We start from the raw sequence: 17,513 nt of genomic DNA on the forward strand, positions 1-17,513 counted from the left end.
GAATTTAAAAATAAGTAAAAGGAAAAGATGGTGGGGACCATCTTAATGATAAAACGGTGCAATTAAACAAACCAAAGAACTTCATCTTCTTCCTCGCGACGCTGGGGTCTGCAACAAAGAAAAATTTGAGATTTTGGCGTTCTCCACATATGCCCGCCTAGACTAGCCTAGTCCCACCTAATCCCGCCCAGTCGTCTGCCTAATATGCTTTCTGATTTTGTGACCGATTAGGACTTAATCACGGCGGTCACTGGCCGTTCAGCGCCTAGAACATTGGCCTACGGGCAGAAGATATTTATATTAGTTACGGCCGGGCGTTTGGTTGGTGCCTACGGGCAGAAGATATTTATATTGGCTTCGACCGGGCATGTATAGGTGGCTTTGGCTGGAAGATATTTATATTGGATTGGCTTCGGCCAGGCATTTGTAGCTGGCTTTGGCCGGAAGATATTTATATTGGCTTCTGCCGGGAGATGTAGTGCCTTCGGGCGAATGAAGATATATGTTTATATATATATATATATATATATATATATATATATGCCTTGTGCTACTATTACTAAGCACTATATATGATATATGTTTTATGAAGTTTTATGCATGCTAGGGTTTTCGGAAAAACCTATTAATTATTATGCTACACGAATTTTCTAAACCTATGAGTTATTATGTTAAAGATTAACTATTTTATTACTACTTATATATCAACTTGGTCCACTCATATTTTGTTTTGTGCCCCCTTAGGACTTAGATTCGAAGCATACAATCCTGGCGTCAAGGCACTCCCACATCGGCATCTTCGAGTCCTCTCGGTGTAGGACCCATACTTTTGTTCATTCAATTTTATATTATTCATTTTTAGTGTCTCGGATTAGTTTAGTTGTATGCTATGAACACGTTGCACAATTGCATATTCATTATAATTAAGTTTTCAAGTTTTATTTATGTAGGTTAATTGTTTTTGGTTCTCATACATCCTAATATGGCTTTCTCACATTCGGGTGTTAATCAGCACATGCTTACCCTGGTGTTTGGTGAATATCAGGGTTCTTTTGTTTCCTATCTTTCCTTCCTCTGCATATTTTTTGCTCTCTCTTTCTTCTCCAGTAGTGCTCTCTCCTCTGCATTTTTTTTCTCTACTTCTTTCTTCCTTTATAATTTTTTTCTCCATCCTTATAATCACATGTCTCATTGCACTAACCATAAGGGCATGAACCCAACTTCAATAGCAAAACATATATAATTGAATAATATGAATTGTAAAAGAATGAATACTTTGTTCACAATGTCTATTTTCTAAAGGTTAGGTAATGAACCTAAAACTTGGCATCATATTGTTTGAATTTATATATTAGTTCAGGATGTTCGGAATTTTAATTTTTCTAAAATCTCAAGGGGTTAATATGGCTTTATATTTCACATTGAGTTAGGGTTCTGCAGTCAAATAATTAATATCATGGGATGCATGAGGCTTATAGGCTGCAACAATTTCAATTATTTCTTCAATAAATGGATGATTCCTGGACGCACTAATATGTTGTTAGTTGGCTAAGTTGTGCAACAATATATGGATTATAATTCCGTATATGTTCAAAACATTCCAAGGGATATAAGTTTAATTAGCTGGTGCAGAAAGATTCGATCACCAAGATGGAGAGAGGAAATTTAAAAACAAAACCAAAAAATTAGAAATAAGATAGCATGGCCATGGGATGATGAATGGAGAGGAAAGAGGGGGAAATATCTGTACATAGGATGAACGATGAAGAGGGAGAAGAAAGAGTTAAAGGAGAAAGGAGAAATTAATGAAAAACAATAAATGAGATAGGAAAGAGAATATAAAAATCTTCATTAGGTTTTTAGAATTTTATTCCCAATTCATAATTATTTGAATAAAGAAAATTAATTGGACTAATTAGATACGCATCTAATGATCTAAGACTTGCGTTAAAACTTGTATTGTTTTTGTAACACGGATCCGCCCCTTATATATATAAAATAAAGAGTAGGTAAGTTATTTTAGATTACCTTTTGCATATATAATAAGGAGTAGATAAGTTACTTTAGTAGGGAAATTAATTTAATATGGAAAAACGAGTCCATCAAACATATTAAATGATGCAGTTATTATATGTGGCAATGCGTTAGATTGGTGGAAAATAAAAAAACAAATACTAGAAAACATTAGCATTATTAGTTTGTTATTAAAGGTTTGATTGAAGCCAAAATTCAAGTGTGAGTGAGAAATAGTTTAGAAGAGACGTAAGTTGTAAAAATTTGTAATTGACTACTTATATTTTTTATTTCTAGCTGCAAACATAATAATACATACCCAGAAGCATTGTCATTGCAAAGATGATATGAATAAGGATAATACTAAAAAAACTAAATTTGAAATCAAATTTGTAAATTAAATGATATGTTATTAATATAAAATAAGTACGTTAATTGATACTTAAATAATAATCTAACTATTAACTTTCATATTATTTAATTTATAAAATTTAATTTAAAATATTAATTTTTCTAACATTACTTGATGAACAATTCTAACAACAACAAAAATATAATGCCAAAACGTTGAAATTGATGAGGTGGTGGATGCTGTTTGTCCTCTTCAATGACTGCCACTTATATTGTTTTAATTTTTTAATGTTGTAAATATGGTGGATGCCCCAAATGAAGAATTCGAAAGATAATTGCAATGTTACTGTGCATATGAAGACTTTGAAGCCTGATAATTGAAATCTTTACTGTTTACATAAAGACTTTGGAAACAAGGTTAGTTTGCTTTTTGTAATTGTCGGAAGAAAAACCTTTAATTTATATCATTGTACACGCAACAAAATGTATATGCAAAAGAAAAAAGAGAGATACAGGATAAAATATTTGTAAGCTATCCAAGGCTATAAGAGAGAAAAAGAAAGAGTTAATTTTATACTCTTTTAATTTCAAATAATAAAGAAACTACCCATGCCTTAAGAATATAAGCACACTTGTCAAACTTCATAAATATTGTACCTTATTTATTTTATATTTCACAATACGTATATCGTCTATTTTACAACATTTAACAAGTTTTCTATTACAGTTCCATCATTTGATCCAATTTAATCAAATCCTCTAACATTTTGTTTGTTAAAGATTCAATCTGCATTTCTGCAGCATGCTCACGCGCTTTTTTGTCCATCCAAGTTTTTTAAATGTATCTACCATCAGAGGTGGATCTATTAAGAGACCGAAGTGACCACCACCCAGAATCTCGAATAAGTGATTGTGAGGACCTTTGAAGACCAATCAAATATGGGATTTGGTGGAGGAGAAGAGCAACCATGGATGTTGATTATTGCGCACTTTCTGCAAAACAAAAGGAGAAAGAAGAAAGACACTTTAAAAAAAAAAATGACCAAAACGATATTATTTTGAGTTAAGCCATTAAAAATGAGATCTGTTATTGACATTTCTAAAATCTCAATCCACACTCTTTCTATATATCTAATTTATTTATTTTATTTCTTTTAATGTGATTTCCGATCGTGCCCTTGTATTGTTTTTAATGTGCCTAGAATTTTGAAAACCTCATTAAGTATAATTTTAATGACTAACACTATGTTTGGATGAGGGAAATAAACATGGAATTTTGGTAAAAGTCAGAATTTATAAATTAACATGCACCAATTCTCTTGTTTGAATTCATAAGCATAGAAATTTAGAATTTCCGTATGGAAAAAAAAACTTGGAATTCGGGACCTCCAAATCCCAAGTTCAAATTCCATGTAAATATGTGTCATTTCTCAATTTCTATGATTGAGAGTTAAAAAAAAACAAATTCTGTATTCAATTCCATTGTTTTTTTAGGTTAACCAAACAAGAAAATTTACAAATTCTAGAAAATAAAATCTCGTCATTTCAATTTCCGTCATTTTTAAATTCCTTAGTAATCTTAAATTTCTTCACCCAAACATAGTGTAAAAGAAATTGGTGGGAATGCTTGGATTTTGTGCATCCCTTTTTTTTTTTTTTTTTTTTTTTTCTTCTTCTTATTTTGAAAGCCTCGTTAATCTTTCATTTGGAATTGATTTTGCTGACGAAAAAAATTGGAGGGATTTCTAGTAGATTTGTTTTCTTTCCAGATTTCCTATGAAACAAATAGTCCTCTTCCTCCTCCTTTTGCATGAAGGCAAAACAAGAATAAAATGATGTGTTGAAACTTGATACCCCAATATATCCAACAATGACATCTTGTACTTATTAGTCTTATAGGTGCAATCCATCACAAAAACATTTGAGTAGCTCTTAGTCAGTGCAATTGAAATGGGATGGGCAAAGAACAAATGAGTCAAATGACCATTCTGATCATACTCAATGTTATAAGTGAAACCACCTTGACCAAGTTCGTCCAATAAGGCTTGAACAACCATACGTCCTCCTAAACTCTGCTTCACAATCTTATACCCTTCATTATATACACTTTGAGAAATTGCTTGAAGATTAGGATTACTTTGACGAAGTGAAGAAAGAATCTGGCGAGGTGGTATACCAGCCACAGTCATTTGTTTAATGCGCAAGATGTCATCTTCTGAAAATCGACGACAATAGTGATGCCCAGACATGTCAGCTGAAGGATCATGGTTATGTGACAAATTTTTTATGTCCACCCTCCAAAATCCTTCTTGTTTCTTCTTTCCCCAAATTTCAAAAGGACAATTTATCAATCGAGATGTTGTTTTCCTTTTCTTGTCCTTTAACGAAAGATTGGTATTTCGATAATTACCCCCTTTATCACAACCAATGATAACATATTTATCAGCCTTCGATCTTCGAATAACAGTTGCATACCCTTGCTTTAATGCAATTTCATGAACAATACCAAGGAGGTCTTCCCGACTTTGAAAGTTTTTTTTTTCAGTCAAAGAGAGCATTGTGTCATATTCACTGATCTCTTCTTGACTCCCTGGATAAAAACAAACTTAGTTTTATAGCATGTGAACCATTTATTTCAACATAATATATAGTAACTTACTAACAATGGAAGCTATCATACTAGTTAATAAAACAAAAGAAGTAAGTCAATTGATAAGAGGGTAGAACTCATTACATGAAAAGCAAATCAGGGTAAAAAACAACAAGCATTCAAAGGCCAGTAACATAAAAACTTATTCATGAAATTGCATTGCACCAGTAAATAAATTTGTCTACTAGAAAACCCCAATTCTAATCCATGAAATTGAATATCTAATTCATGTTATTGAGATTGAAATACAAATATGTTCAAACTCATAATGAAACACCTATAATACTAAACATAATTAAATGAGTAAATAAAAAGAAAAAAAAAAACTCATGAGAAGACATACCATGAAAATTTGATTCAAGAGAGTTAGAAGGATTACTCAAGTCTGACACTTCTTCCATTTCACCATTGTAAATTTCGTCAGAACTTTCTAGTAGTATTGGGTCCATGTATGGTTGTTCATCCATGACTTACCTCTAAAAAAAAATGAAGAATTTTGCTCAGACTAGGAGGAAAAAAGTTTGAGGACGAAGAAATGGCTGACTTGATAAAGCAGCCACCGATTATGTATAGAGCTACAGTCTTTTGCATATATGCTTAGACTTGAGAGCAAAAGTGTACTTGCTTCTAGAGCACAAAAGGTCTTTACAACTCCCTATAAATATTTACCCATATTTATGTCATCATACTTAATGAGGTTTTCAAGATTGTAGACAGTAAATGTAATATAGGGGTAAAATCAGAAATCACATTAAAAGAATTAAAATAAACAAATAAGAAATATAGAAGGAGTGTGAATCGAGATTTTAAGAGTGCCAATAACAGCTCTCTTAAAAAAAAAAAATTAAAAACACATCAACTTGACAGACCCTTCGGATCCACGTGAAAGAACGTTTAGTAGCAGCAGCATTTTTTAATTTAAAAGTTCAAAGAATTTTCAAGAGAAATGCCAAATGAGTCAGACACCAATTCCAACCCAATCTCATTAACACATCTTCACCTGACTAAATTCTAATTCCTAATTGGCTATTCCACCAACCAACCCACCACCCACCACCCAACCCACCCCACCCCTACACCACCCACCCCCACCCCACCCCTACACCACCCACCCCCACCCCACTCAACCACCGAAGGCCACCACCAACAGGGCAGCACCAGACTCCCTCTTGTGCTGACAATAAAACTATCATGATACGTTTTCAGATTATGAAACCTCATATTGCATAAATTTAGTCTTTGTAGCTCATAATGTTGTTTGTTCGAAGATTAGAAAAGAAAAGTTGTAGTCTGTTATTTATTTTTTCAATGTTATTTTCGTCTAATATTTTTAGAACTTATATAGGGACCATCCGATATCACCACTATCTACTGTGAATGAATGACATGGACTGGACAAAAAAACATGTTAACAAGTTGTTTCGATAAAACACCTGAACCGTTAAACCTCGATCTGATTTCTGATTTTTACATGTCGTTCATTAATTTGCTAGATCTAGTTCACACCCCATTTCCCCTTGTAATTGGATACTTCTAAAATCCAGTATTTTGTGAATTCAGGTATTTTTCGGATATGGGAAAAAACTGTGAATATTATTCATACGGTTTTGAATATAATTACAGAGGTTCTCGATCCGTATCCGTCCCTAACAATATAATATAATATTTTATATATTCATAAGTATTGAAATTATTTGATAGTTTGATTCGCTTTCTCCTATAGTGGCTATTGTATTTGCTTTTGTCATTCCTTTCCTTTTTTAATGGGACGAATTTACCTTAATTTGCTATCATATTTGAATTATCATGAACACCTCCATAAAGCATTGTTATGCTTTTGATGATTTGGATGAGAATATTGATGAAATGAGTATTTATTAAATTATAATATGTGAGTTGAACAATAATTTTTTTTGGCATTGACAATGACTAATAGAACCGTTAACTAATGGAGAATCTGTTACCCAGTGAATATGGCTAATTCCCGATAGTTAATTCGCAATTTTAGTTATAGTTAATTTTCGTGGTTATGAAGATGAATACGGCATTTCCGCCTTCAAACCGTTGCCATCCCTACTTCAATACCAAATACGTACCAACGCATTTTTAATTTGTGTACTCCAACTCCAGGGGGTTTTGACTTTTAAGTTCCATAACAGCGTCAACAAATATAGATGCCAATAAGGAGGAAAACACTCCAACTCACATCAAAAACATGTACAAGTAAATGACACACTAACTGCCGGACAAACTCCAAAGCGTCTTAACTCGTGTTTACAAGACAATCAAAAAATTAAAGTGTGCATTGGGCGCACCAAAGACCATAACTTTACTTTTTATTGATCACAAATTCAGTGTCTCCATGTCCATCGATTGTATCACACATCCATCCCTAGTTCAGGTACAAAACATACTGTTTTGAAGCTCTTAAGTGACTCAAAAATTGAAAAACCAAAGCTCTTAATTGACTCAAAAATTGAAAAACCAAACGCCGTCATTCTAGGACAAAACTAATCACCACATCACTTCAGCTTCGGGAAAAGCTTCGGAGCGACCTGCATCCCGCAATTGTAGTTTAGGCTTTTAAATGAACAAACAAGACAGTATAACTAAATGAGTTTCAAGACAATTGAACACTACTACTTACACATTTGTGTATACAAGATCAGAAATCAAAATATTGTCCAGTACTATGCTTGTGTCCGCTACCATCATATTGGATCCTCTTTAACGCATGCCTGCAAGGGCCGGCCCTGAGGGGGGGGCCCTGAATTTTATTAACCTTTATAATGTCCTACATATAAAAAGAGTGTGAATGCAATTCACAATCTTGCCTGAGGGAAATTTTCAAACGCAGATACTTACATTAATATCTGTAAGGGTTCGAGTCCCAGTAGAACCTTTTTTGAACTACATTAATTTTTTCTTTTCTCTTTAATATTTGTAGTATCGTTATAAAAGATAACTTTTGATGATAAAATTATGATTAGGAATATCATAATTAATTAAAATCCTTAAAAGTTTGAATATATAATCTTTCAAACCCCCTTTCCATATATGATATCATTTAATCGAATACATGCCATTCGTTTATTCTTTGGTCAACTTCTATGGTCAACTTTTAATGATCATCTAATTTTCATTCTATTTGAAAACCATTTAGTCATATATATATAATACAACTTTGCTCACAACACTTACTGTTAAATTAATTTGCTTTAATTGATTTAAGACATGAATCTCGAATTCTAACTAATCTAACAACAATCAACCAAGTGGGGATTAGAATCATCCTCACTTTAGGGAGTGAGAAAAAATGCAATTCATTATAAGATGCTACAATATCATAACCAGTGATTTGTCTAACTAGTTCATAATAAAGAGCATAAGTTGTTCTGATTATGATATATGTACGGTGATATGATATGTACATAGCCACCATACCATGCTTTTTGTATTTAAAAAGTAAGGAGCTTCGAACTAAAAAAAAAAAAAAAAGTAGATACATAGCCACCAAACCATGCTTCTTTTTTATTTATTTTCTTTTGGTTTATATCAATTTATACACAAAAAAAAATATATATAAAAGAAAATATAGCAACCAAAATTTAGACCTTGAAAGGGCCTCCGTTTGAGTCTCGCACAGGACCTCCAAAATCTCCGGACCGGCCCTGCTGCAACGAAGTATGAAATTGCCATTTTTACACACCCTTCGCAAACTAATTCAAATTTGAGGGCCACAAACTTCCGTGTAGGTAAAACTATTTTGGGAAAGACTTATGTTTTCTTGTTCATCTCTGGCATGTACGTAGCAGAGAATGCATAAAAGGTAGAAAACCACAAAATAATTACAGTGGAGAGTTTAACAGTTAATATTCTGAATCTTAACCATCTCCATTTACTAATTCCATATAGTTAGGGTGAAATATTTCTGACTTCCTTTTGTTTCCTCATGACTAGTGACTACCCACCACTGACCAATTGCTTAAACAACGAAATCAAATTACGAAAACATGTATTGCTCAATCTCTCTCTGTTTTTGTTTGTAATTTATATATAACATATTTAACTATCATCTTCTGTCATTGTGAGTTTATGCTGAACTCTTGAATCTTGATCCAAAAGTTGCTTTCTATTTTCAGAATTTTGCCAAACCGTTTTTGGGTGTTCGGTATGTGCCTTACTAGCAAGCAAGACATTAGATGTCAAGCTGGTCTTCAAGGACGACCCTTATCCTGGTCAGAGTAATGAAACAGGGGAGAAAGACACTTCACTGCCAAAAAACCTTAGGGTGTTGCAAATACCTGATACTCAAGGAACGGTGTCACACAAATTGGCTTGCACGACTTTTCGAAAAATAGAAGAGACATACTATACATATGTTTTACCAAAACTATTACGAAAAATAGAAGAGACATACTATACACGCACACACAAATGAAAAGGGACTTGCTCAACAGTAATCAAGAATAGAGGCGTTACACGCAAAACTAGTAGAGCATTGGAGAGTACATAATAGTATTATCACTAGAGAGAGAATTGAGCTACCAATACCACCTATTAAGGGAAGGATATCCAGTAGTATGAACATTCAGAACTGACCATTTTGTTGTGGAAAGAAGATTTTCTGCTAATTCTGCAGTGATCATGCGTTTTGGTAATTTACCTAGCTACATGTGAGATTAATTAATCGTAAAATTCTAAGTACTCCTGCGTTATTCGTGTTGTAAAGTCTAATGGTAAAAATAGTCTCCCATTTCTTATTTTCTACACATATTTTATCCTCCACTAGAAGTCAGAAAAAACAAAACGAAGAAAAAAACCAAGAAGTCTCTCCTACAACGATATTAAGATATTGTGGCTTGGCTGAAATAGCTGAAAAGAAAATCTCTATTATGTAGCAGACTTCTCAATTCAAGGATCCAATTTATTTCTCCCTTCTGTCTGTGTGTAAACATATTCAGCCAAAGGCTTCTTTGAATAACTTATTACACATAGGGGAAGCTTCGATTGAAGGATCCCTCAAATAAGCTTATCAGAGAGAACACATCTTAGCATTGTATATCAATGATTCAAACAATTTAAGTTTTCATGTCTTTTCATGTCAATAATTCAAACAATTTAAGTTTTCATGTCTTTTCTCGAAGATCATCCTTACAACAAATCACTCAAATCAATGGCGGAGCCACATGGTGGCCAAGATATGGGCAGGCCCATCCTGAAAATTTTCCAATATATACAAATTGTCTGCTTCCTTTACCAAAAAAAAGCTTGTGCTGTATTGGTGATTAGTATTTGACAATACTGGAGGAGTGATGGGTTTGAAGCTTACTGGAGCAAAAAACCTTCCGTTTTGTTTTTTTTTTAACTTTCTGTTTTTTTATTTTTTTATTTTTTTATTTTTTATTTTTTATTTTTTATTTTATTATTATTTTTAACCCAAGCCTTCTATTTTTATAGACCCGACCCTATAACTAGTCTTCTGTTATAAAATTCAATTGCTCTTTCTAGTCAGTTCACAACTTCACACAAAACAAGGTCTATTAATTTAGAAGAAGAAATTATGCTTAAAGAAAATCTCATGGGAATAGTTTTGATTCTTGACCTTAAATTTTTGTTCGTCCCTTTTATCTTCTTCTTTTTTATTTATCAAAACTCGTAAAGAAGTTATGTTTTTTATGATATAATCTTCTCAATACCAATATTTTTATATGAATTTTAAAGCTCCATCACATTTGTTTGATTAAAAATTTTCATGCCAATTTCCAACTAATTATATTGCAATATTTTGCCTAATTTCTTTCTTATGGCTTAAAGGCCTCTCCTGTGAACAATTTCTAGTTCCACCACTGACTCAAATCCGAAACCATTTTTGTATGACTTTCATTTTAATATTTCCTTGAAATACCGTGTTCGTCTTGTTTTTCTATTGAGACGATATCTTACAATTTCAGATTTGTCTCACATGAGGATGAACTTTGGAAGAAGACAGTTCGTAATTTCGGATCATTGAAACAAAATCTGGAGTGAACCCCACGATGTGTCTCTCAAATAAGATTATTTGAGGGATTTCGAAATGGACAGGACATTATATTCACACAAACACATACTTATAGATATATACCATAAATAAAAAATAAAAAGTAATAAAAAAAACACTGAACGTGATCTTTTAGTTGGTTAAAGTCAGTCAGCTATGGCACAATATCGTCATATATTACATTAAAGCTTAGTTAATGAAATCTAAACCAAGCATCATCTGACAAGCAACTAGAAGAAAGATATCATGAGATACAGCATATATGATTTTCTTTACTTCCATGAGTCACGAGTTAAACCAAAGCTCCCCAACCCTAACTTTAATAATATAACAGAAAATATTATTAAATCGTCGTAAGTTTTCTGTTTATGATTTATGGTGTCATGCAAGCGTATATCTGACCTTAACTGCTGCAAATGATTATTTCCATCTGGCTTATTGCGTGGGATGTTAATTATGCAGGATCTCATTGAGATAGATGATAACAAACAGTGCGAGATCACTGGAGATGTTGGTTTCGGTTCGGATGAAGTTAGGCGTGTCCAAAAAACAAACCAAAATTGGATTTCTAAACTTGGAAAAATGTGTGTTGCAAGATTGAGGGAGCTAATTCTTGTATGCTATGTTTCCATATTCATTCTGCTGGACTAGGATTTCAGCGTACTCGACGGGTATTTGTAGTCCTGTTATAAGGATGGTTTAAAGGAACTGGTTGATCTGAAATCGATCATCTTAATGACACTGTGTATCTTATCAATTCGAGTTGCTTATTTTTGTGACTACAAATTGATGATACCCAACGAAAATGGAAGCATTCTTTCTCATCTGATTATCGATTAAACTTAAACATGTTCCTATGTGTGACGCAGCACCAGCGTACAACGGTTACAAATGTAAATCGTGAAGAACAAAGGTTTCTAGAGAGATTGAGACACAATACAAAGGTTGTTTGATTATTGATTGATAGATGACATTACAGATGGAAACCAACAACTTAAATAACATAATCAAAATGCTCTGGGGGATGCCCAAGGGGCTTAGGGAATTAACTGAAATCAAAATGACATTAATCGGACAATAAACGAAAAATTTGATTTATGTTGTAGAAATTAAAATTCAGTTTGGAAGCTAAATGATCGTTTTTTGCCTTAAACATGACTGGCTTATGGTATACCCCTGAGTCTTGTTCTGCTTGTGATTCCTTTCAAAACGATGTATATCATACGCCTAATTCTAACACCACAATGTTTCTTGTTATATTTCATGTTACCAGATCAATTTAATCAAATATTTTAGAACTTTAATTCTTCTTTTCCAGAATTTAAAATATTTTATTTTCTTTATCTTTTTTCGTCTGAATTGACGCATTTTTGTCCTATATCAGACTTCTCCACTTGAAAGGAACTCGATCTCGAGTTAGTCTTAAAATTGACTCTGACATTAGAAATCACGAAGCTGCATAAGCACATATAATCTCTAAACATGAGGAGCCAAACTTCTTCAAACCTGGTTAGAACAATCATGTATTCGATTCCATAAAAACAATTTGAATGTAGTTGACTCATTTTGTTGTAAGGGTTCACGTGCTTGGTAGTTCATGTTTGTGTTTGATAATGACTTATATCCTACAAGTATATATCGACCAGATATAGTTTGAGTTTTATCAATACCTTGTTCGTCATGAATGCTAACTTGATTGTCTTCTTCTATTACGGCTGCCTCTTCAATCATGACATCACTTTGAATGGACGATTCAACTTCCTATTCTTCAATTTTGTTCCTCCATTTTTTCTTGGGATCATCAAATAATTTTTCCTTCTCATTACTTTTCTTTGAAAATAACGTTTTCATGTTCTTAAAGATGCAAATCATATTCAAACGAAAATGATACCTTTACAATAACTCTCTTCATCCTACGTCAAAATCGGATATGATTCTTTCCTTCTTTCTTTTGTGCCCCTTTGCAAACTATCTCACCAAAAGTAATATTTCCTTTAGACTAAAAGCAACTATCTTGGTCATCTTCTCCTCTAGAATAGTTATTTCTTCGAAGAATTGGTCCACAACTGAAAACCACTCAAAAAAAATCTTCTATGCATTCACCACCCTTAAAACGATGAATCTTCCCAACATCACCATATATAGAAGATCTTTGGTGTGCCACAAATAGCATTCCTCTCACAATCAATGTCGAAAACAAGTTTGTATCTCCCACGGTTGATTGCCATTAGAACATGGCAAATCCATGCTTTGATACTAATTAACGCAACTCGAAGCTAAAAGGGATACCAATGTAAGCATTTTGAAGAATAAGTTTTGGATCTGGAGTCCACCAGATTTTGAGAGAAATCCTAAAAAGTTAGTCTGATTAATGATTGAAAGATGATTACAATAAAAGCAGACCAATGACTTAAATAACTTGATTACAAGGGTAACTCAAAGGTCTTAGGAAATTAAATGAAAGAAAAATGACATTAAACGGACGACAAACAAATCAAAAGTTTGATTTTTATTACAAAAATAAATTTAGTTTTAGAAGCCTACATGATCGATGTTGGCCTTAAACACGACCAACTCATGGTATCTGCCATGATCAATGTTGAATAGATGTTTGTATATCCGACGATCGATTGTCATTAGAACATGGCAAATCTCTACTCTGATACTAATTGACGCAGCACAAATGTATAAAGATTACAAACATAAATTCTGAAGAAAAAGGCTTCCGGAATCCAAGATTGGGATAAAACCAAAAAACTTGTTAAAGTTATTAATTGAAAATGACATCACAATGGAAGTCAAAATCTTAAATAACATAATAAAAAAAAGCCATATATGGGGAAGCTTAAGTGGCTTAGGGAATTTAACAAAATTAAGATGACATTAATCACACGACAATCGAAAAGTTCAGTTTTTATTACAAAAATCGAATTACAATTGTGGAGGCCTAAACGATTGTTCTTGCCTTAAACATGACAGGTTCATACTACAACTAGGAGTCTTGAGCTCGCTACAAAGCAACATATTATATGCTCAATTTTGACACGAGAATATTTTTTACTGTTTTTTTTTGTCACCATATTAATTTAAACCAATATTTCCAAACTTTAATTCTTCTTTTCTAGAATTTGAAACATTTTATTTTATTTATCTTTTTTCGTCTGAATTGACCCATAACTTTTTCTACATCAATCGAGTACAAAATACTTTACACGCGCACACAAACGTTAACATTTATATATTTCAGCAAGAATATGGAATTGCTACGGCTTTTAGAGGATACTTTCTCTGGACAGTCGCACCTGTGGACTCGGTCATGTCTAGGTCCTCCCCTCTTGCACCACCAGGCAATGCCCAATCAAACTTGTGCACTAAATTTGCCAAAGCAATCTCTTTAACAGCCACAGCAAACTGAATTCCGGGGCAACCCCGTCTGCCAGCCCCAAACGGAATTAATTCGTAGTCAGTCCCTTTATAGTCTATGTCACTATTCAAGAACCTTTCCGGCTCGTACTCCTCTGGGTTGTTGTATGACTTGGGATCTCTTCCTATCTGCCATGCATTCACTATAACTTGTGTGTTGGCCTTAATGTCGTAACCGTTGATTTTAACATCTTGGGTTGACATCCTAGGCAACAGTAGCGGAAGTGGAGGATGTAAGCGAAGAGTCTCCTTAATCACCGCCTTCAGGTAGTGCATTCCGACTAAATCATCCTCTATTATGTCTGTTTTGTTGCCGACTATTCCCCGTACCTCGTTCTGCAGTTTTTTCATCACTCTGGGATGCCTTAAAAGCTCAGACATTGTCCACTCTAGGGCTGTATATGTCGTATCAGTGCCAGCTGTAAACATATCCTGCAAGGTTGTTCATTAACTTAATTATTCTAAACATATATTGCATTGCATATTCGTTATCATTTGGTAGAACTAGTTCAAAAAAATTTCAACCATAAAATCAATTTTTAGTGCGTTGTGTCGCACACACAGCAGTGAGAGAGAATGTTCATTACCAAGGTAATAGCTTTGATGGAAACTAGATCGAGAGGAATACCAAGCAGGTTTTCTTTCTGAAGGGAAAGCAAAATGTCCACAAGATCCTTTTCGTGCTCGTTCTTGACATGATCGGCATCCATATGCTCTTGAACAACTGTCTGTAAGAAGTCATCATATCGTTTAGCGAGATCGTCTTGCTTGGCATCCAAACCATTGAAACGTGAGAACCAAGAAAGCCATGGGATATAGTCACCAATATTGATGCGTGACATGATCGCAGTGAACTCCACGGAAAGCCCCTTAAACAACTTCCCATTCTCGCCGCCATCGCTGTACTTGGTCCCGAGTACAACTCTACAGATAACATCATTAGTAAGTGTCAAAAAGATATCGCTTAAATTAAAAACTGACGATGTAGTTGACGTCGATTGCTTCATGATGTTGTTGATCATGGATTTGGCTTCCTCTTCTCTCACAGTGCGAAAAGAGCGAACCTTTTTGCTGCTCAGAAGATTTAACACACATATGCTCTTGACCTGCCTCCAATACTCGCCATATGGCGCCGATGCCACATCTTTGAAGTCATAGAGAAGTTTCTTAAAGAAGGTGATCTTGGGTCTGTTGGAGAATGTGATGTCATGGGTCTTCATGACCTCGGAGGCAGCCTCAGCTGACGAGACCACGAGGACTGGCATGCTTCCGAAATGGAGCATCATGACAGACCCGTGGCGTTGAGCTAAAGCTCGAAGTGAGCGATGAGGGTACAACCCTAGTTGATGAAGGTTTCCGATGACAGGCAACTTTCGCGGAGAAGGTGGCGATGAATTTGGGGTGGATGTGAAGGACCATTTGTGTATGAGGATGAGGAAAATGGTCACCAGTAAGAAATACTTGAAGGAAAATGGTTGCAATAAGCTTGACAGGGTTTCAGTTATTAGTTTCATCAGCTCCAGCATTTTCTTTTCTGTTAATCTCTTCTTCTTCTTCCCTAACCTACAGACAATATATATATACACATATACATATGGACACACACACACACACACACACACACACACACACACACACACACACACACATATATATATAAAAGATCGATCAGAATAAACAAACAAATTAATTACCAGAGACTTTAAACAAGAACGCCGTAAAATGCAGGAAACCTGGTCGAGTTTATTTATTTATGAGTAATGCTATTCTTACCATGTTTTTGTACCATATTTTCATACCACGCACTTTAGGTGGCATTTGATGTGGCTGTCCTTTCCTTGGGTTTAGCAAATTTTTCAAATGATGTGGCTGTCCACATCAGATGCCACCTAATGTGGTACAAAAATATGGTATGAATAACATTACTCTTTATTTATTGCATTTTTCTTTCAGAAATGTTATTTTTACCACATATTCGTTCCATGCATCTTTTGAATAGAGATATGATCCACATGTGATATAGGGCCCTAACCTTATTAGAGAGATGTTACAAATTGATAGTACAAAAATGTGGTAAGTGTAACATTACTCTTTTTCTTTTGTTTTCTGAAAATGACAATCCACGACCAGTAATATTTTCTTTCTAATACTAATTAGACAGGTTTTGATGATTTTAAATCTTCCCTCTCCATTAATTAATAAACTTGGTGTACACACACACACGCACACACTCTATATATATCACCATCTTCGATCTATGTATGTAGCCTTGTTTTGGTACGAAGGATTGGATTGGAATGAATCTCTTTAAATTTAAGTTATTTGAAGGAAGAGAAGAATGGCAAAGTGGTAAGTTGCCTTAGTGGACAAAGTCTTCCACTTCAACCACTGTGAACCAAACCGAACAACAGTAACTTCAGTTTGATTTTCGGTATAGGCAAAAAATTGAACCGAACCCAACCCTACTTTAGATCAACTGAAGTAGTGTAGATTATCTATCGTTCTTTGATAGACCTCTATAAAAGTAGATGAGAATAAATTTTTATTTTAAGACCAAATTTTTTAGTTTTTCTATATAACTTCTTCAAAGTAATTCTCACAAGTTTTTTCAAGTTAGCAGTCAATCTATGTGAATCTCACGTCAAAGAATGAATGGACCTCTTATATGCTTCATTATAAGAGTTGGATTACTCTCCAAATTGTGACTTGGTTTATGGTGGAACCTTACTTTATTTTTGGTATCAATGCACACTAATCAATGTGTTGAGCCTAATAGTCCACATGCTCTCACGTCACCTGATATGCATTGTCCATTACTTCATGTGTTAGATTTAGATAACTACATACAACCAAGCCTTATTTCGCTAAACAACAACAACAACAACCAAGCCTTATTTCACTATGTGGGGTCGACTGTATGAATCCTAAAACGCCAATGCGCTCGATTTTTCGTCAATCCTTCTGTTAGCTCCAAGTACTCCATATCTTTTCTTATAGTATATTTTAAAGTCTTCCTAGATCTTCCTCTACTCCTTT

General features: G+C 34.0%; 1 protein-coding gene across 1 annotated transcript; it reads right to left on the reverse strand.

Annotated features, from left to right (window-relative positions):
- Positions 1–14,297: 14,297 nt before the first annotated feature.
- On the reverse strand, positions 14,298–15,889 carry LOC137716779 (cytochrome P450 736A117-like). The gene is made up of 2 exons (XM_068456159.1): positions 15,065–15,889; positions 14,298–14,909 (listed from the first exon to the last, which is right to left on the reverse strand). Exons 1-2 carry the CDS (start codon positions 15,761–15,763, stop codon positions 14,298–14,300), a joined length of 1,311 nt encoding a protein of 436 aa, XP_068312260.1. The 5' UTR covers positions 15,764–15,889.
- Positions 15,890–17,513: the final 1,624 nt, after the last annotated feature.

Source organism: Pyrus communis, chromosome 15 (assembly GCF_963583255.1).
Source record: "Pyrus communis chromosome 15, drPyrComm1.1, whole genome shotgun sequence".
Taxonomy (NCBI): Eukaryota; Viridiplantae; Streptophyta; class Magnoliopsida; order Rosales; family Rosaceae; genus Pyrus; species Pyrus communis.

Bases quoted from the DNA above. Each gene is read 5' to 3' on its own strand.
- LOC137716779 (XM_068456159.1), bottom strand. From the start codon at position 15,763: ATGATGCTCCATTTCGGAAGCATGCCAGTCCTCGTGGTCTCGTCAGCT. The intron at 14,910-15,064 runs GTAATGAACATT...ACAACCTTGCAG, and splicing joins CCATCAAAGCTATTACCTTG to GATATGTTTACAGCTGGCAC.